The sequence below is a fragment of the Coregonus clupeaformis genome, chromosome 27 (assembly GCF_020615455.1).
Source record: "Coregonus clupeaformis isolate EN_2021a chromosome 27, ASM2061545v1, whole genome shotgun sequence".
Classification (NCBI taxonomy): Eukaryota; Metazoa; Chordata; class Actinopteri; order Salmoniformes; family Salmonidae; genus Coregonus; species Coregonus clupeaformis.
In genome coordinates this window covers 36,420,823-36,441,274 of record NC_059218.1, presented here as the reverse complement: position 1 = coordinate 36,441,274, position 20,452 = coordinate 36,420,823, and the positions used below count along the sequence as shown (strand labels likewise).

General features: G+C 46.8%; 2 protein-coding genes and 1 pseudogene across 2 annotated transcripts; 1 reads left to right on the top strand and 2 right to left on the bottom strand.

Moving 5' to 3' along the window:
• Positions 1-4,605: 4,605 nt before the first annotated feature.
• LOC121541343 (claudin-4-like) lies at positions 4,606-5,419 on the bottom strand (the record flags this gene model as incomplete). The annotated part of the gene is made up of 2 exons (XM_041850320.2): positions 4,606-4,807; positions 4,905-5,419. Coding segments are annotated over 2 exons (717 nt in total), but the record flags the coding sequence as incomplete, so codon positions are not given.
• Positions 5,420-7,431: 2,012 nt separating this feature from the next.
• On the top strand, positions 7,432-8,248 carry LOC121541983 (claudin-4-like). The gene has a single exon (XM_041851401.1). It carries the CDS (start codon positions 7,452-7,454, stop codon positions 8,085-8,087), a length of 636 nt encoding a protein of 211 aa, XP_041707335.1. The 5' UTR covers positions 7,432-7,451; the 3' UTR covers positions 8,088-8,248.
• Positions 8,249-12,099: 3,851 nt separating this feature from the next.
• On the bottom strand, positions 12,100-14,406 carry LOC121541342 (annotated as a pseudogene).
• Positions 14,407-20,452: the final 6,046 nt, after the last annotated feature.

Sequence of the window (20,452 nt, the reverse complement as noted above, 5' to 3'; positions counted from 1 at the left end):
TGGATCTCACGGAGTACGCCGGGTGCCCCTCGATGTCCAACGGGGCGGAGGAGTCTCCAAGATCTCATCTTCTTGGAGTGGGCCCGTACCACCGGCCTGAGAAGGGACACATGGAACGCAGGGGTTAATACACTTATACTCCACAGGTAGCTGTAATCTATAACATACCTCGTTCAACCTTCTCAGGACTTTAAATGGCCCTACAAACCGCCGATCCAGTTTCCGACAGGGCAGGCGGAGGGGCAGGTTTCTGGTAGAGAGCCAGACTCGATCACCAGGTGCGTACACCGGTGCCTCACTGCGGTGGAGATCAGCGCTCGCCTTCTGACGTCGGAGGGCCCGCTGCAGGTGGACGTGTGCAGCGTTCCAAGTCTCCTCCGAGCGCCGTGCCCACTCATCCACCGCAGGAGCCTCGATCTGGCTCTGCTGCCAGGGTGCCAGAACCGGCTGGTAACCTAACACACATTGAAATGGAGTTAGGTTAGTGGAGGAATGGCGTAGGGAATTCTGGGCCATCTCGGCCCAGGGAACGTACCTTGACCACTCCTCCGGACGGTCCTGGCAGTATGTTCTGAGAAACCTACCCACATCCTGGTTTACGCGTTCCACCTGCCCATTGCTCTCCGGGTGGTAACCCGAGGTGAGGCTCACCGAGACCCCCAACCGCTCCATAAAGGCTCTCCAGACTCTGGAGGTGAATTGGGGACCCCCGATCAGCCACAATGTCCTCGGGTACCCGTAGTGCCGGAACACATGGGTAAACAGTGCCTCGGCAGTTTGCAGGGCCGTAGGGAAGACCCGGCATGGGGAGCAAACGACAGGCCTAGAGAACCGGTCCACAACGACCAGGATGGTAGTATTCCCTTGGGAGAGGGGAAGGTCTGTTATAAAGTCCACTGAGAGGTGGGACCATGGCCGTTGTGGAACGGGCAGGGGTAGCAACTACCCCTAGGTAGATGTCTAGGCGCCTTACACTGGGCGCACACCGAGCAGGAGGAAACATAAACCCTCACATCCCTAGCCAACGTGGGCCACCAGTACTTGGCACTAAGACAGTGCACTGTCCGGCCGATACCCGGATGTCCAGAGGAGGGTGACGTGTGAGCCCAATAGATCAATCGATCCCGAACCTCGAGCGGAACGTAATTCCGACCCTCCGGGCACTGTGGTGGACTAGGGTCGGTGCACGCTTCGCTCGAGTTCAGCATCGACCTCCCACACTACCGGTGCCACCAGACACGACGCAGGCAGTATGGGAGTGGGCTCCACGGACCTCTCCTCCGCGTCATACCGCCGAGACAGCGCATCTGCCTTGCCATTCTGTGACCCAGGGATGTACGTGATCTTAAAAGTAAACCTGGTCAAGAACATACTCCATCTTGCCTGGCGAGGGTTCAGCCTCCTCGCCGCCCGGATGTACTCCAGGTTACGGTGGTCCGTCAAAATGAGGAAAGGGTGTTGAGCCCCCTCAAGCCAGTGCCTCCACACCTTTAGAGCCTGTACCACGGCTAACAGCTCCCTGTCCCCTACGTCATAGTTCCGCTCCGCCGGACTGAGCTTCTTAGAATAAAAAGCACAGGGGCGGAGTTTAGGTGGCGCGCCAGATCGTTGTGAAAGCACGGCTCCTAAACCGGCCTCCGACGCGTCCACCTCTACTTGGAACGGCAAAGAGGGATCCGGATGCGCCAGCACCGGGGCCGAGGTAAACAGGTCCTTCAGCCTCCCAAACGCCCTGTCCGCCTCGGCCGACCACTGCAGACGCACCGGACCCCCCTTCAACAGAGACGTGATGGGAGCTGCCACCTGTCCAAAACCCCGGATAAACCTCCTGTAGTAATTTGCAAACCCCAAAAACTGCTGCACCTCCTTCACAGTGGTTGGTGTTTGCCAATTACGCACGGCCGACACCCGGTCTACCTCCATCTTCACCCCTGACGCAGACAACTGATAACCCAAAAAGGAGACCGTCTCCTGGAAAAACAGACACTTCTCTGCCTTCACATACAGGTCGTGCTCCACCAGCCTCCGCAACACCCTGCGCACCAGGGCCACATGCTCGACACGGGTAGGTGAGTACACGAGAATGTCATCAATGTACACCACCACCCCCCTGCCCCTGCATGTCCCTGAAGATCTCATCCACAAATGATTGGAAAACTGATGGAGCGTTCATCAACCCGTATGGCATGACCAGATACTCGTAATGGCCCGAGGTGGTACTAAAGGCTGTTTTCCATTCATCACCCTCCCTGATGCGCACCAAGTTGTACGCGCTCCTGAGATCTAGTTTCGTGAAGAAACGCGCCCCATGCAACGACTCAGTCATGGTCGCAATCAGCGGGAGTGGATAACTATACTTCACCGTAATCTGATTGAGACCACGGTAATCGATGCATGGGCGCAAACCACCATCCTTTTTCTTCACGAAAAAGAAACTCGAGGACGCGGGGAAGTGGACGGCCGTATGTATCCTTGTCTCAGCGATTCGTCTATGTAAATCTCCATAGCTTTCTTCTCCTCCTGAGACAGAGGATACACATGGCTCCGTGGGAGCGCAGCTCCTGCCTGGAGGTTTATCGCACAATCCCCCTGCCTATGGGGTGGCAACCGCTCGCCCTCGCCTTACTAAACGCAATAGCCAAATCCCCATACTCAGGTGGAACGTGCAATGCGGGCACCTGGTTTGGACTCTCCACCGAGGTAGCCCCCTACGGAAAACGCCCAAACATCTACCCACACACTGAGCAGACCACTCCATCAGAGCCCTCTCCTGCCACGAAATCACTGGGTTATGGGTACTCAACCAGGGCATGCCCAGCACCACCGGATACGCAGGAGAGTCAATCAGGAACAGCTGAATCATCTCCTGATGATCCCCCTGCGCACACATCCTAAGTGGCGCCGTGACCTCCTGATTAAGCCCGTACCCAACGGACGACTATCTAGGCGTGAACGGGAAAAGGAACATCAACCGGAATGAGGGGAATCCCTAACGCTAAACAAAACTTTTTATCAATAAAATTCCCAGCCGCGCCTGAATCTACCAGCGCCTTATGCTGGGAATGAGGTGCTACCTGTGGAAAACGTACAGGCATACAAAAATGGGCAACAGAGAGCTCTGGGTGAGTGGGGGCGCCTACTCACCTGGAGGGAATCCCCCAGTGCGGGACCTGTCGTCATCTCCCCTAGGAGGCCATCCCCAGCACCTAGCCACGGTGTGTCCTCCCCGACCACAGTTGGTGCAGTGGATGGACCCCCTAGCCTGCCGACTCCTCCTCTCTCTAGCGCCAGCGCCCCCGAGCTCCATAGGACAAGGCTCGGAGGCGCTGGAGGGTGGAATGGACGGACCCTCCGCAGGACGTCCGCGGGTAGCCAGCAGGTTATCCAGCCTGATGGACATATCAACCAGTTGGTCGAAAGTGAGACTGGTGTCCCTACACGCCAGCTCCCGACGGACGTCCTCTCGTAGGCTGCATCGGTATAGATCGATGAGGGCCCGATCATTCCACCCTGCATCTGCCGCTAGAGTACGGAATTCGAGCGCGAATTCCTGGGCACTTCTCCTCCCCTGCCGGAGGAAGACCAGACGCTCCCCCGCGCTTCCCCTCCGGGGATGGTCAAACACCGCCCTGAAGCGGCGGGAGAACTCGGTGTACGTAATCGTCGTGGCGTCGATCTTCCTCCACTCCGCGTGGCCCACTCCAACGCTTTTCCGGCCAGGCAGGAGATCAGGGCGGACACGCTCTCACGCCCTGAAGGTGCCGGGTGCACTGTGGCCAGGTATAGCTCTACCTGGAGCAGGAATCCCTGACACCCAGCCGCGGTCCCGTCGTAGGCCCTCGGGAGAGATAGTCGGACTCCTCGAGGTTCCGGCGCTGGAATGGGCGGGCTGGCCGATGGTGCTGGCAGGGCGGTCGGCGGTGGAGGCGCACCCCAGCCTCGGAGTGTGGTAATTACCTCCTGCAGGGCATTCCCCATCTGCAGGAGCTGCTCTTGCTGGTCCCGAACCTGGGCTTCCAGTCTCGTCTGGGCTGCTTCGGCTCCTGCTGATTCCATTGTAGGTGTATGATTCTGTCAGGGCGTGTTGTAGGTGTAGTGTAAGAATCAAATGCAGGACGCAGACTGAATGTTCCAAACGCTGTATTACTGGCCCAACACAGGCAACAGGACAACTAAGCCCGACAGCAAAACCACGCACGAAGGCGAAAAGGCAAATGCGCACTAACAGGTGCGACAAAACGAAATGGTGCACACACAAGTGCAACTGAGCTCCAGCGCAGTGGAGAAAATACGCTCAACCGAGCAAAACACAACACTGACGGAAACAATCATACACAACACTAGACAAACACAACGAGAAACTTATAGGACACTAATTACGTAAAACAGAAACAGGTGTGGAAACAAACAGACAAAAGCAAACGAACATGAAACATCTATCGGTGGCAGCTAGAATTCCGGAGACGACGAACGCCGAAGCCTGCCCGAACAAGGGAGAGAGGCAGCCTCGGCCGAAACCGTGACAAGCATAGAGGCGGACCATCTACAGAATTCAGTGGAAAATAACAAGACCTTCCACCGGTATTCTGGAATATTCTGTGTCAATTAATAGAAAAAGAAGATAGTGGTGAGCTGCAGGATACCTGCCAGGATGAAGAATATTCCAACGATGAACCTGGCCTTGACCCTGGTCCTGTTACTCTTGATGCAGTTACAGCACTTGGTCCCAAAGATGGACCCCATCACTCCTAGAGCTCCCATGATGGTGGAGATGGAGGTGATCTTCAGCATATCCATCCGTACATCCCTATAGGTGCCACAATCAAGTGATAAAACAGGGCACTAGAGAGACTCCCCATTCACAGATTCCCATCATCCATCCAAAGACTCCCACAGTGATACACAGTATGAAACCTCCAATCAGGAGCAGGGCGGCCGCCCCCCAGCCGAAGTACAGCGAGGCCCCCAGTTCAGTCTTCCCTCCGATCCACTTGGAGGAGTAACTGATGATTGATCTGGCTACCATGGAAACAGGGATGAAGATGAGAATTCCGGCCAGGATGAAAAGTATTCCAGAGATAATTATCAACTTGGCCTGAGACGTTTCTTCTTTGATGCAGTTGGTGCACTTGGCTCCAACCATGGAGACCGTGACCCCCAGAACCCCCAGGATGATAGCAGTGAGGATCATGGCTCCGGCGTACTCCATAACGGGGGTCCAATTCCCCGAGAAGTTGTCCATCTTACAATGTGTCTGTCCCGTGCTTTGGGTCAAACAATTCATCCACAGGCTGCGCAAGTTCACCTTTGTGGTGGTAAAGTTAGCTGCTATGAAGGTTGTCTCTATCCAGGTGGGGAGTGCACAGATCACGATGGTAAGTATTAATCCTATGACTCCCAGGGCAATGCCCACAGCCAATCAGAAGACCTCTATAACTGCTCAATGCTGTTATGTCACTTAAATATGTTGTCATGGAAACATAAATCCTATCAATACGGATGTGGGGCAGTGTGTTGTTGCGACCCAAATGGAGTCTGAGTATATCAGACATTAGGAACACCTTCCTAATATTGAGTTGCACCCCCCCTTTTGCCCTCAAAACAGCCTCAATTCAATGGGCTTGGACTCTACAAGATTTTGTATACTCAATGTATATGAAGACACTGGTATGGTGCTGGAGATAATGAATATGAGATTACAAATTACCAGTCCACCTTTAAGAAGTTTTAAGACCCACCAAAAAGCAGGTCTTCATGTAAAGCAGGTGATAATGGCATTTGAATTTGAGAGCGGAAGCGCAGCCTATCCAGCAATGAAGAACAGTGCCCATGGAAGGAGAGATGTGCCATTTGTGCCAGTTGATCTCGTATTTAGAAACATCAAAAACTATTGGTTTCCCCCCATTTCATTTAATTTGATTAAAAACCAAGCATAGCCTACCCTCCCCTTAATTAATCAAAGCTGGTTTAGCAGCTTCTTATAGGTACATATTTTCATCCTGGCCATACATTAGCCAAGTAACCTATGAATGAAGGGGTTTTAAATGGTCTGCTGAGAGTGCCTTGAAATATTTGGGAGTTTTTTTGCCCTCATGCTTTTTCATGATTCACAATTCACATACCTGCATACTTAATTTCGCTTGTTCAAGTAGGCTATCCATCCCCATTTTCAAAGAGCGCCCCTCGTCCGATTACCAAAGACCCGCTCCTCCAAACTATTCAGTCCTCCTATAATGCCATATTAATGGCAGATTGTTTTGACAATGTGTCTCGGACATAGACAACAATATAATTGACAGGAGCCTAGTATTTTGTATAGAAGTGTAAATGTTATGCGTAAAGACATTTAGGCCTAGGTGTGCACAGAATGCCATGGAACGAGAGAAATTAGATTAATGAAATCTTGCTTCTGACCCCATCCTATTTAGAAATGTTGTTGTTGTTTTTTATAATTACATTCCTTGTTTTTCATTTAATTTGATTAAAAACCAAGCATAGCCTCCTCAGTTAAGGCTTTTTTTTGTCCTGCCCAATGCATTCGCTAAGATTTACCATTGTGTTTTTTTAAAATAGAGCCCTAGGATATGTAAAGAAAGAAAGAACTGTTCACTGTTGTCATAAAAGGGTTAATAGAAATGCCTGACATGTCTGCAGCCATGGACAAGTAGCTTTGTTATATGTTCTTAAACTACAAATAGGAATGTTTTTAAAAACACTGAATCATGTTGCAGGTTCAATTTTATAAACTAGTTTCATTGAAGTACGAAGGCAACAGATATAAAACATAACAGCAATTAGATAGTGATTTTAAAGTAATGGAGTATGGAGCGCTGCATGCTGCCTTCGTACTTCAATGGGATCCACAGCACCTTTGTACAGCTGAACCAGTCTGACCTGGTCCTTGGCCTACAGGTGTTTGGGTTTAAACGTTTATTCACATTTATAAACTGCCCAGATGAAACGATTCAAACAGCACCAGTACTTACTTAGTCATATACTACCACATGCATGTCTGATGTTAGGGTTTGCTTCACAGCCTGCCAGGACTCTAGACACCTGACTGGTGAATGAAACCACTGCAGGGGTTGGTTTAAAGATATTAGGTCAGAGAGAGAGAGAGAGAGAGAAAGAGAGAGAGAGAGAGAGAGAGAGAGAGAGAGAGAGAGAGAGAGAGAGAGAGAGAGAGAGAGAGAGAGAGAGAGAGAGAGAGAGAGAGAGAGAGAGAGAGAGAGAGAGAGAGAGAGAGAGAGAGAGAGAGAGAGAGAGAGAGAGAGATGAAAAAACTCCTCCCTATTCCGTCACTTTTTCACAGTAAACCCTATAAGTCAGATACGTAGAGGAGGTCAGTTTTTCACTGTCAACATCTACCCTGTTCAGGCTATACTCTCCTGTCTCTCTCTATCTCTCCTTCCATAAGCTCAATCCGTCCATTCTACCAGGGCTCCATCAGGATGGTGTCGGCTGGGCTACAGATGCTGGGCACGGCCCTGGCGATCGTCGGCTGGCTGGGAAGCATCATCATCTGTGCTCTGCCCATGTGGAAGGTGACAGACTTCATTGGAGCCAACATCGTCACCGCTCAGGTCATCTGGGAAGGGTTATGGATGAACTGTGTGACCCAGAGCACGGGACAGATGCAGTGTAAGGTCTACGACTCCCTCCTGGCCTTGCCCCAGGATCTGCAGGCTGCCAGAGCCATGACTGTCATCGCCATTGTCCTGGGGATTCTAGGGGTGATGGTCTCCATCGTCGGAGCCAAGTGCACCAACTGCATCGAGGACGAACCCTCCAAAGCTAAAGTCATGATCATCTCCGTAATCTTCTTGATCCTGGCCGGTATCCTCATCCTTATCCCTGTGTCCTGGTCGGCCATCACCATCATCCGAGACTTCTACAACCCCATTTTGGTCGCGGCCCAGAGGAGGGAGTTGGGAGCCTCACTCTACATCGGCTGGGGCTCCGCATGGCTGATGATCGTGAGCGGGGCGCTACTCTGCTGCTCCTGTCCCCCCAGCGATGAGAACCACGATGTCCAGTATTCCAAGGATGCTAGCTCCGTGGCTGGCAGCAGCAAGGCCTACGTCTAGAGGGTTAGACACACCACAGACCAGACCACCACAGACCAGCACCAGGGGATGACGGGATGGACAGCCAGCCTGGTGAGAGGACTGAAGGGAGGTGGTGTTGAAACTCTCCAGGTTGTTCACTGTGCTGTTTTAATGTTTTTACTGAAGCTTTTGCCACATTCTTTGCCCTAATGAAGTTTCTCTCTTGTGTGAATTTGTTGATGGAGTTTTCTTGCTTTTACTGTCATGCTCGACTGTGGTACCAAAGTGAAATATAAGGGTCAATGTATGAGTGTGTTGGCTAAAGTATGTACTTTTCTAGTTACTGTAAAATGTGATGTCAGTTACTGTGCAAATCATTTAGTCAAATGTAGCAGAATCCTTCTCTAGGACCAAAAATAAAAGTCTACAATCAAGTATCGTAAAAACAGAATTCCACTCAATCTTGAACACACTGTTATCATTATTAAAGCATGTTTTTGGACTCTTGGCCTACAGGTGTGTGGGTTTATACGTTTATTCACATTTATAAACTGCCCAGATGAATTTATTCAAACAGCACCAGTACTTATTTAGTCATATACTGCCACATGCATGTCTGAGGTTAGGGTTTGCTTCACAGCCTGGCGTGCCAGGACTCTAGACACCTGACTGGTGAATGAAACCACTGCAGGGGTTGTTTTAAAGATATTATGTCAGAGAGAGAGAGAGAGAGAGAGAGAGAGAGAGAGAGAGAGAGAGAGAGAGAGAGAGAGAGAGAGAGAGAGAGAGAGAGAGAGAGAGAGAGAGAGAGATGTGTGCGTGTAATTCCATACCTGTATGAGATGGCAAGGTGAAGCTACTTTATGCATCTCAGATCTACATGATGTGCCTAGAGTGTGATTGATGGACAACCCCCCCCCCTCTATTCTGCCATATTGCTTTCACCTATCCATTCCTATCAGATCTGTGAACGGGAGGTAACTTAAGCAGAAGGGGGGGTCCTATTTTCCAGCCTTGATCTTATTAAAAGAACTCACTGCCAATCATCAACTAAACGGGTGTCTGTATTTTTTTCAAGCCAACCACCATAACACAATCAGTTTTCATGTTTTTCCTTATTAAGGCAGATTTACAGCAGGAGCCTATTGGCTATCTGGAAAATCAAACGGGGGAAATTGACACTTAATTCTGCCTTATTTACATAAGTATTCAGACCCTTTATTACGAGAGTCCAAATTGAAGTCAGGTGCATCCTGTTCCCATTGATCATCCTTGAGGTGTTTCTACAACTTGATTGGAGTCCACCTGTGGTAAATTCAATTGATTCGACATGATTTGGAAAGGCAAACACCTGTCTATATAAGGTCCCATAGCTGATAGTGCATGTCAGAGGAAAAACCAAGCCATGAGGTTGAAGGAATTGTCCTTAGAGCTCCGAGAGGCGCAGTGGTCTAAGGCTGTGCCACTAGAGATCCTGGTTCGAATCCAGGCTCTGTTGTAGCCGGCCATGACTGGGAGACCCATGGGTCGGCGCGCAATTGGTCCAGAGTAGGGGAGGGAATGGCCGGCAGGGATGTAGCTCAGTTGATAGAGCATGGCGTTTGCAACGCCAGAGTTGTGGGTTCGATTCCCACAGGGGGTAGGAAAAAAAAAATGTATGCATTCACTAACTGTAAGTCGCTCTGGATAAGAGCGTCTGATAAATGACTAACATGTAAATGTGAGACAGGATTGTGTCGAGGCACAGATCTGTGGAAGGGTACCAAAAATGGTCTGCAGCATTGAAGGTCCCCTAGAACACAGTGGCCTCCATCATTCTTAAATGGAAGAAGATTGAACCACCAAGACTCTACCTAGAGCTGGCTGCCCGGCCAAACTGAGCAATAGGAGAGAAGGGCCTTGGTCAGGGAGGTGACCAAGAACCCAAATATTAGGAAGAAGTCATAGTTGTGTCTGCAGCTGTGACCAAATGGGGAAAAAACAGTTATGTTTAAATCTAGGTCAGTTGGCGTAAACAGATAGACCAATTTATTTTGCCCTTTTACAGGAAACCATAGTTAGAAATTAATGAAGCAGATGTGAAGTTGAGCGTTTAAGGTAAATAGGTCAGGCTGGTGTCTGCGTTCGATAAGAGATGTCAGGTGTAAACTTGGCCTAGGGTTGGCAGGACAGAAACAGAGAGGAAGTGATGGGTGTGAAAACAGCAAGTAACTTGCACACAGCTGTCATGGGGCCCTTACCGACTGATTCTGACAGTTGTTTTTACCCAAATGTGTTAGCCACAGCTTTATAGGGTGTTTACATTTCATGATTGCCTGAAATAAAATAAAGAATTAATGCACATGAATAATTTTAGCGGTTCATTTATAGGGGAAATGTCAATTTTGGGGGGTAGGGGGTCCCCTCAAAGGCATTTTGAAATGGGCTCCCAAATCGCTAAGTCCACCCTAGCTTACATTGGCGATGATGGAATCATATTTTTGACCCATTAACATCTGGTTATCAACTCAGACCACGTACATACTACCTAGACAATGATAAGACCTTGGCCCTGTTCAGAATCAACCTCGGGGTAGGAAGAAGCACGAGGTTCCACCAAATGAAGTCAGGAGACAGCACAAGAGTTGCAATTTAAAAAGAGTTGCATTTTCAGAGTCAGTTGTCAACTCAGGCTTTTCTCATGAAGCAGCAGCAGACTATGGTCCCTCCTATCAGAAGCAGTGAAGAGGCCCACCTATTAAATTCAGCTGAGAACATCAGGTTATTACTCCGCAGGAAGTTCTCATGGTCCGAGTTTAGTGCAAGTCAAGGGCAACCAAGAAGATCAAGATCAGGTGGATGAGACCAGCCAGGATGAAGAATATTCCGCCAAAGATAATCACTTCAACTTTAGACATATTCATATTTCTCTGGGTACATTTGGTGCACTGTAGCTGAGATGGAGAGTATCATCCCTAGCAACCCTAGAATAATGGAGAAGTAGGTGATGATCTGAGTTAGTCTGACCTCTCTGTACTGTGGAAAGTCCATCAATCCCGATGTAAACAAAGCACAGGCCACTATGGAGACAATCCATCCCATTACTCCCATAGTGATGCCCACGATCTCCATGCCCATCAACATGCACTTCCTGGAAGAACAAGGATGTGACTCAACAAAGAGACTTCAGAACAGTGGAGATGTTATATTTCCAGAGAAGATCCCGGATGCTACAGGCCTACAGCTTCATTCTTTGCAAGCAAAGTTCTAAAACAGCAGATTGTTCAACGTTCTTTTCTCACAGATGTTTGTTGCAGAGTTCTTCTGTGATACTAGAGAGCCCGGCCAGTCAGAAGCCCAAGGGCGCTTGACGTCATCTGCTGCCATGGAAACACAACCTGTACAGATGTGGTGAAGTGTGTGGTCGTTACCGTGTGTGAGGAACTGGTGAGCCTGTTTCTACCCCAACTGTTTTGTTGTTGTCCTGTCAGAAGTAAGCAATATGGCAATATTGCACAAGCTCCCCTAAGACTTTTTGAAGACTAATTCTCTGCACTTCTATTGAGAAACACTGTGATATGGTAACATAAGATCATATAAGATACCAGTGATGGAATTTAAGTGAGTTGTTAAGTTGGGAATGTCTCTCTTAAAGCAGTAGCAGCAGCAGCTGCACCAGACTATGGTCCCAACCACAATATGACATAAACTCCTCTATGACCTTTTGCAGACAGAGCTGTTAGCAAGAGGTTGATTGAGTCGTTGTTGAGTCTGTCTGGATCCTCTTGAAGATGCAGCAGCAGAGTATGGTCCCTCCTATCAGAAGCATGGAGGCAGACCACCTATTGAATTGAGCGAAGTAACCCAAAACACTTGCCTGTGCCCATGCCCAGGAGCAGGGCGGCCGCCCCCAGCCGAAGTACAGCAAGGCCCCCAGCTCAGCCTTTCCTCCAATCCTAGTGGAGGAATCACTGATGATTGAAATGGCTACCATGGAAACAGGGATGAGGATGAACATTCCGGCCAGGATGAAAAGTATTCCAGAGATGATTATCAACTTGGCCTGAGAAGTTTATTCTTTGATGCAGTTGGTGAACTTGGTTCCGACCACGTAGACCTTGACCCCCAAAACCCCCAAGATGATGGCAGTGAGGATCATGGCTCTGGCGGCCTGCAGGTTCAGGGGCATGACCTCACACTGCGTCTGGCCTGTGTTATCGATATCACATTCCATCCACGGTTCATACCCAATAGTCTTTGCAGTCTTGGTGTGCATCACCCACATGGGCAAAGCACAGGCCGTTATAGAGCTGATTCATTCTATGACTCCCAAGGTGATGCCCACCATCTCCTTCCATACTGACTCCCTGAGTTACTCAACAAAGAGGTTTCAGAAAAGCTGAGATATTACACTTTAGAGAAGATACTATATCTCTAGGAGCTTCAGTCTTTACCAACAAAGTTCTAGAACAACATAACATTATCTTCTACATGTTCTCGCCTTCTGATTCTACTGTAACTGGAGATCTGGGTTAGTCACAAGGCCACGACATCTACGTGTTGCTGGGATGTCACTTAAATATGTTGTCATGAAAACAACCTATTCATTCAGATGTGGGGCAGTATGTGGTTGAGACCCGCTTGAGGGAGATACTAGTGACATTCAGAGTTAGATTGAAACTACATGCTGAAAAACCCTTGAGTGTGTAATAAATAATTGTAAGGTTGGATTGATGGACTGAAATGAATTATACAACAGACTAAATAGACTAATGATAACAGTTTCATGGACATGGCTTGAAATAATTCTATACTATGATATATGTTTCAGTCAGAAGGTCCCAGTCACTGACTGTAGCTTGTGGTTAACGTTGTGAACATAAACAGGAAATGCACGGCAGCAACCAGGAAACGCTTTGCAGTCAGATACGTTTTTTATTTGAACATCTTTAACAGAGTTAAACAATCAACTTCTGATTCAACTCTTTCTCCACTTAAATTCATCCCATTTTAAAGAAACATCAAGAGAAGTATCTATACGGGCATCGGATATCAGAGAGGTAACAGTGAGAATACTTCCCTTCATTGTAGTCTCCTCAGGAACAACTTCTCACAGTCTAAATTAACTGAATATTTGAACACAATATGTCATAAACTCCCCTTTGACATGTTAAAGAGAAGGTGGAATAATAACGATGTTGCTTTCACACCTATCTAGTCCCTTCTGATATTCTAACATTGAAAAGATAGGATAGAGGCCATTTTTCATCATAGAATTACGTATAGAATCACAATTATTGGATCCCCTATGGTTTTTATAACAAGAAGGTACAGCTTCTGGACAGAGACATTAGTGGGAGGCAGATTTAGTCGTTGTTGAGTCTGGGTTCTTCCTCTTCAAGGTGCTGCAGCAGAGTATGGTCCCTCCTATCAGGAGCATGGAGGCGGACCATCTACAGAATTCAGCAAAAAAGAACAAAACCTCCCACCAGTATTTTGAAATATTCTGTGTCAAGAAATAGGCCAAGAAGACAGTGGTGAGTTGCAGGGTACCAGCCAGGATGAAGAATATTCCAACGATGAACCTGGCCTTGACCCTGGTCCTGTTACTCTTGATGCAGTTACAGCACTTGGTCCCAAAGATGGACCCCATCACTCCTATAGCTCCCAGGATGGTGGAGATGGAGGTGATCTTCAGTATATCCATCCATATGTCCCTATATGGGCCCAATATAGAGATAGCAAAGGGCACTAGGGAGACTACCCATCCACAGATTCCCATCATCCATCCAATGACTCCCATCATCCATCCAAAGACTCCCACAGTGGTGCACAGTATGAAACCTCCAATCAGCAGCAGGGCAGCCGCCCCCCAGCCGAAGTACAGCGAGGCCCCTAGCTCAGTCTTCCCTCCGATCCACTTGGAGTAGTCACTGTTGATTGATCAGGCTACCATGGAAACAGGGATGAGGATGAGAATTCCGGCCAGCATGAAAAGTATTCCAGAGATGATTATCAACTTGGCCTGAGACGTTTGTTCTTTGATGCAGTTGGTGCACTTGGCTCCAACCATGGAGACCGTGACCCCCAGAACTCCCAGGATGATGGCAGTGAGGATCATGGCTCCGGCATACTCCATAATGGGGGGCCTGTACCCCCTTAAGTTGTGCACATTACACTGTGTCTGTCCCGTGCTTTGGGTCACACAACTCATCCACAGGCCGCGCAAGTACACCTCTTTGGTGGTAAAGTTAGCTGCTATTAAGGTTGTCTCTATCCAGGTGGGGAGTGCACAGATCACGATGGTAAGTATTAATCCTATGACTCCCAGGGCAATGCCCATGACCTCCACCATTTCCACGATATCCACGATATCCATGCCCATCAAAATGCTTTATCACTGACTGCATCTCGCTCAGCAGATTCGTTCACTCTGATGTTCGGTGCTGAGGTCTTCTATAAGATTGGAGAGCTGAGCCACTCAGAAAACCTCTATAACTGCTCAATGCTGTGATGTCACTTAAATATGTTGTCATGGAAACATAAATCCTGTCAATACGGATGTGGGGCAGTATGTGGTTGCGACCCAAATGGGTGAAAAGCTCTACTTATTTTCAAACTCTCAAGGTTTTCAGATAAATTTACACCCACGGCCTGTTCTGAGAATAAATGATAAAGGTACGTGTCACACCTTCCTAATATTGAGTTGCACCCCCACTTTTGCCCTCAAAACAGCCTCAAATCAACGGGCATGGACTCTACAAGATTTTGTATACTCAATGTATATGACACTGGTATGGTGCTGGAGATAATGAATGTGAGATTAGAAATTAGCAGTCCACCTTTAAGAAGTTTTAAGACCCACCAAAAAGCAGGTCTTCATGTAAAGCAGGGGATAATGGCATGGATTTTGAGAGCGGAAGCGCAGCCTATCCATTAATGAAGCACAGTGCCCATGGAAGGAGAGATGTGCCATTTCTGCCAGTTGATCTGGTATTTAGAAACATCAAACAGTATTGGTTTCCCCCCATTTCATTTAATTTGATTAAAAACCAAGCATAGCCTACCCTCCCCTTAATTAATCAAAGCTGGTTTAGCAGCTTCGCAAAGGTACATATTTTTATCCTGGCCATACATTAGCCAAGTAGCCAATGAATGAAGGGGTTTTAAATGGTCTGCTGAGAGTGCCTTGAAATATTTTGGATGTTTTTTGCCCTCATGCTTTTTCATGATTCACAATTCACATACCTGCATACTTAATTTTGCTTGTTCAAGTAGGCTATCCATCCCCATTTTCAAAGAGCGCCCCTCGTCCGATTACCAAAGACCCGCTCCTCCAAACTATTCAGTCCTCCTATAATGCCATATTAATGGCAGATTGGTTTGACAATGTGTCTCGGACATAGGCAACAATATAATTGACAGGAGCCTAGTATTTTGTAAATTAGTGTAAATGTTTTGCATAAAGACATTTAGGCCTACGAGTGCATGCACACAATGCCATGGAACGAGAGAAATTAGATTCATGAAATCTTGCTTCTGACCCCATTCTATTTAGAAATATTGTTGTTGTTTTTTAAAATTACATTGCTTGTTTTTCATTTAATTTGATTAAAAACCAAGCATAGCCTCCTCAGTTAAGGCTTTTTTTTGTCCTGCCCAATGCATTCGCTAAGATTTACTATTGGGGTTTTTAATAGAGCCCTAGGATATGTAAAGAAAGAAAGAACGGTTCACTGTTGTCATGAAAGGGTTAATAGAAATGCCTTACATGTCTGCAGCCATGGACAAGTAGCTTTGTTATATGTTCTTAAACTACAAATAGGAATGTTTTAAAAAACACTGAATCATGTTGCAGGTTCAATTTTATAAACTAGTTTCATTGAAGTATGAAGGCAACAGATATAAAACATAACAGCAATTAGATAGTGATTTTAAAGTAATGGAGTATGGAGCGCTGCATGCTGCCTTCGTACTTAAATGGGAGCTACAGCACCTGTGTACAGCTGAACCAGTCTGACCTGGTCCTTGGCCTACAGGTGTATGGGTTTATACGTTTATTCACATTTATAAACTGCCCAGATGAATTTATTCAAACAGCACCAGTACTTACTTAGTCATATACTACCACATGCATGTCTGAGGTTAGGGTTTGCTTTATAGCGTGGCGTGCCAGGACTCTAGACACCTGACTGGTGAACGAAACCACTGCATGGGGTTGGTTTAAAGATATTAGGTCAGAGAGAGAGAGAGAGCGAGAGAGCAAGAGAGCGAGAGAGAGAAAGAGAGAGAGACAGAGAGAGAGACAGAGAGAGAGAGAGAGAGAGAGAGAGAGAGAGAGAGAGAGAGAGAGAGAGAGAGAGAGAGAGAGAGAGAGAGAGAGAGAGAGAGAGAGGTGTGTGCGTGTAATTCCATACCTATATGAGATGGCAAGGTGAAGCTACTTTATGCATCTCAGATCTACATGATGTGCCTAGAGTGTGATTGATGGACAACCCCACCTCGATTCTGCCATATTGCTTTCACCTATCCATTCCTATCAGATCTGTGAACGGGAGGTAACTTAAGCAGAAGGGGGGGTCCTATTTTCCAGCCTTGATCTTATACAAAGAACTCACTACCAAGCATCAACCAATCGGGTGTCTGTATTTTTTTCAAGCCAACCACCATAACCCAATCAGTCTTCATGTTTTTCCTTATAAAGGCAGAATTTTCAGCAGGAGCCTTTTGGCAATCTGGAAAAACGCACGGGGGACTTTGAGAGGATGAATGAAATACAAACTATTAAATTAAGAATGCCCAGAAACTGTATCTCAGATCCACTCTATAGACCACACATGTCCAGTCTGTTGTAATACCAGGCATGGAAGACAGACAGAGTGTTGTTCAGAGGAGTGCACTTAGAGCTAGCAGTCAGCAAGTGGGAAGTTGGTGGGGGAGTTAAGGTTAGGGTTAGGTTAAGTGTTAGGGTTTAGGGAAAAAAGGATTTTGAACGGGAATCAATTGTTTGATCCCAACAAGGAGAGTAAAACAAATACAGTGGGGAAAAAAAGTATTTAGTCAGCCACCAATTGTGCAAGTTCTCCCACTTAAAAAGATGAGAGAGGCCTGTAATTTTCATCCTAGGTACACGTCAACTATGACAGACAAATTGAGGAGAAAAAATCCAGAAAATCACATTGTAGGATTTTTAATGAATTTATTTGCAAATTATGGTGGAAAATAAGTATTTGGTCACCTACAAACAAGCAATATTTCTGTCTCTCACAGACCTGTAACTTCTTCTTTAAGAGGCTCCTCTGTCCTCCACTCGTTACCTGTATTAATGGCACCTGTTTGAACTTGTTATCAGTATAAAATACACCTGTCCACAACCTCAAACAGTCACACTCCAAACTCCACTATGGCCAAGACCAAAGAGCTGTCAAAGGACACCAGAAACAAAAATGTAGACCTGCACCAGGCTGGGAAGACTGAATCTGCAATAGGTAAGCAGCTTGGTTTGAAGAAATCAACTGTGGGAGCAATTATTAGGAAATGGAAGACAAGACCACTAATAATCTCCCTCGATCTGGGGCTCCACGCAAGATCTCACCCCGTGGGGTCAAAATGATCACAAGAACGGTGAGCAAAATCCCAGAACCACACGGGGGGACCTAGTGAATTACCTGCAGAGAGCTGGGACCAAAGTAACAAAGCCTACCATCAGTAACACACTACGCCGCCAGGGACTCAAATCCTGCAGTGCCAGACGTGTCCCCCTGCTTATGCCAGTACATGTCCAGGCCCGTCTGAAGTTTTCTAGAGTGCATTTGGATGATCCAGAAGAGGATTGGGAGAATGTCATATGGTCAGATGAAACCAAAATAGAACTTTTTGGTAAAAACTCAACTCGTCGTGTTTGGAGGACAAAGAATGCTGAGTTGCATCCAAAGAACACCATACCTACTGTGAAGCATGGGGGTGGAAACATCATGCTTTGGGGCTGTTTTTCTGCAAAGGGACCAGGACGACTGATCCGTGTAAAGGAAAGAATGAAAGGGGCCATGTATCGTGAGATTTTGAGTGAAAACCTCCTTCCATCAGCAAAGGCATTGAAGATGAAACGTGGCTGGGTCTTTCAGCATGACAATGATCCCAAACACACCGCCCGGGCAACGAAGGAGTGGCTTCGTAAGAAGCATTTCAAGGCCCTTGAGTGGCCTAGCCAGTCTCCAGATCTGAACCCCATCTTTGGAGGGAGTTGAAAGTCCGTGTTGCCCAGCGACAGCCCCAAAACATCACTGCTCTAGAGGAGATCTGCATGGAGGAATGGGCCAAAATCCCAGCAACAGTGTGTGAAAACCTTGTGTTAATTTACAGAAAACGTTTGACCTGTGTCATTGCCAACAAAGGGTATATAACAAAGTATTGAGAAACTTTTGTTATTGACCAAATACTTATTTTCCACCATAATTTGCAAATAAATTCATAAAAAATCCTACAATGTGATTTTCTGGATTTTTTTAGGCCTCTCTCATATTTTTAAGTGGGAGAACTTGCACAATTGGTGGCTGACTAAATACTTTTTTTGCCCACTGTATACTACAGCTCTGGGTGGTTCTAGAAGAGTGACCCTCTGAACTACCAGATATCTACTTGGTATTCATACTACAGCTCTGGGTGGTTCTAGAACATTGACATCACTTAGCGTTGGATGGGCTTTTTCTCCTCTGTGTTTATGTCTCTATAAATCTCACAGGAGTTTATGAACACCATTATTGTTGCACACAGGTATGATAGAGACAGGTAGGTGAGTATTGAACACAGGTAAGATAGAGACAGGTAGGTGAGTATTGAACACAGGTAAGATAGAGACAGGTAGGTGAGTATTGAACACAGGTAAGATAGAGACAGGTATGTGAGTATTGAACACAGGTAAGATAGAGACAGGTAGGTGAGTATTGAGCACAGGTAAGAAAGAGACAGGTAGGTGAGCATTGAACACAGGTAAGATAGAGAAGGGTAGGTGAGTATTGATCACAGGTAAGAAAGAGGCAGGTAGGTGAGTATTGAACACAGGTAAGATAGAGACAGGTAGGTGAGTATTGAACACAAGTAAAATAGAGAAAGACAGGTGAGTATTGAACACAGGTAAGATAGAGAAAGGTAAGTGAGTATTGAACACAGGTAAGAAAGAGACAGGTAGGTGAGTATTGAACACAGGTAAGATAGAGACAGGTAGGTGAGTATTGAACACAGGTAAGAAAGAGACAGGTAGGTGAGTATTGAACAGAAGTAAGATAGAGACAGGTAGGTGAGTATTGAACACAGGTAAGAGAGACAGGTAGGTGAGTATTGAACACAAGTCAGAAAGAGACAGGTAGGTAGGCTAAGTGTCTATGTGCTTTATACAACTGGTGCAGTGGCACTAAAGCAGTTCATGTTGTTCTGTGTAAATCCCAGTGTCGTTGACAGACAGCTAATGGTCAGTCGGTCAGTCAGTCAGTGCTGAGACATCACTAAAGACCTTGGCCTTGCTGTTACCCACTTGGCCATTTACAGTGCATTCAGAAAGTATTCAGACCCCTTGACTTTTTCCACATTTTGTTATATTACCTACTTGTTCTAAAATTGATTAAATTGTTTTTTTCCCTCATCAATCTACACACAATACCCCATAATGACTAAGCAAAAACAATTATTTGAGATTTTACCAAATTTGTAAAAAAACATTAAAAAAAAAAACATACCTTGTTTACATAAGTATTCAGACCCTTTGCTACAAGACTCCAAATTGAGCTCGGGTGCATCTTGTTTCCATTGATCATCCTTGAGATGTTTCTACAACTTGATTGGAGTCCACCTGTGGTACATTCAATTGATTCAACATGATTTGGAAAGGCACACACCTGTCTATATAAGGTCCCACAGCTGACGGTGCATGTCAGAGCAAAACACAAGCCATGAGGTCGAAGGAATTCTCCTTAGAACTCAGAGATAGGATTGTGTCGAGGCACAGATCTGGGGAACGGTACCAAAAAATTTCTGCAGCATTGAAGGTCCCCAAGAACACAGTGGCCTCCATCATTGTTAAATGGAAGAAGTTTGGAACCACCAAGACTCTTCCTAGAGCTGGCTGCCCTGCCAAACTGAGCAATAGGGGAGAAGGGCCTTGGTCAGGGAGGTGACCAAGAACTCGATGGTCACTTTGACAGAGCTCCACAGTTCCTCTGTGGAGATGGGAGAACCTTCCAGAAGGGCAACTATCTCTGCACCACTCCACCAATCAGGCCTTTAAGGTAGAGTGGCCAGACGGAAGCCACTCCTCAGTAAAAGGCACATGACAGCCCGCTTGGAGTTTTCCAAAAAAGGCACCTAAATACTCTCAGACCAGGAGAAACAAGATTCTCTGGTCTGATTAATCCAAGATTTAACTCTTTGCC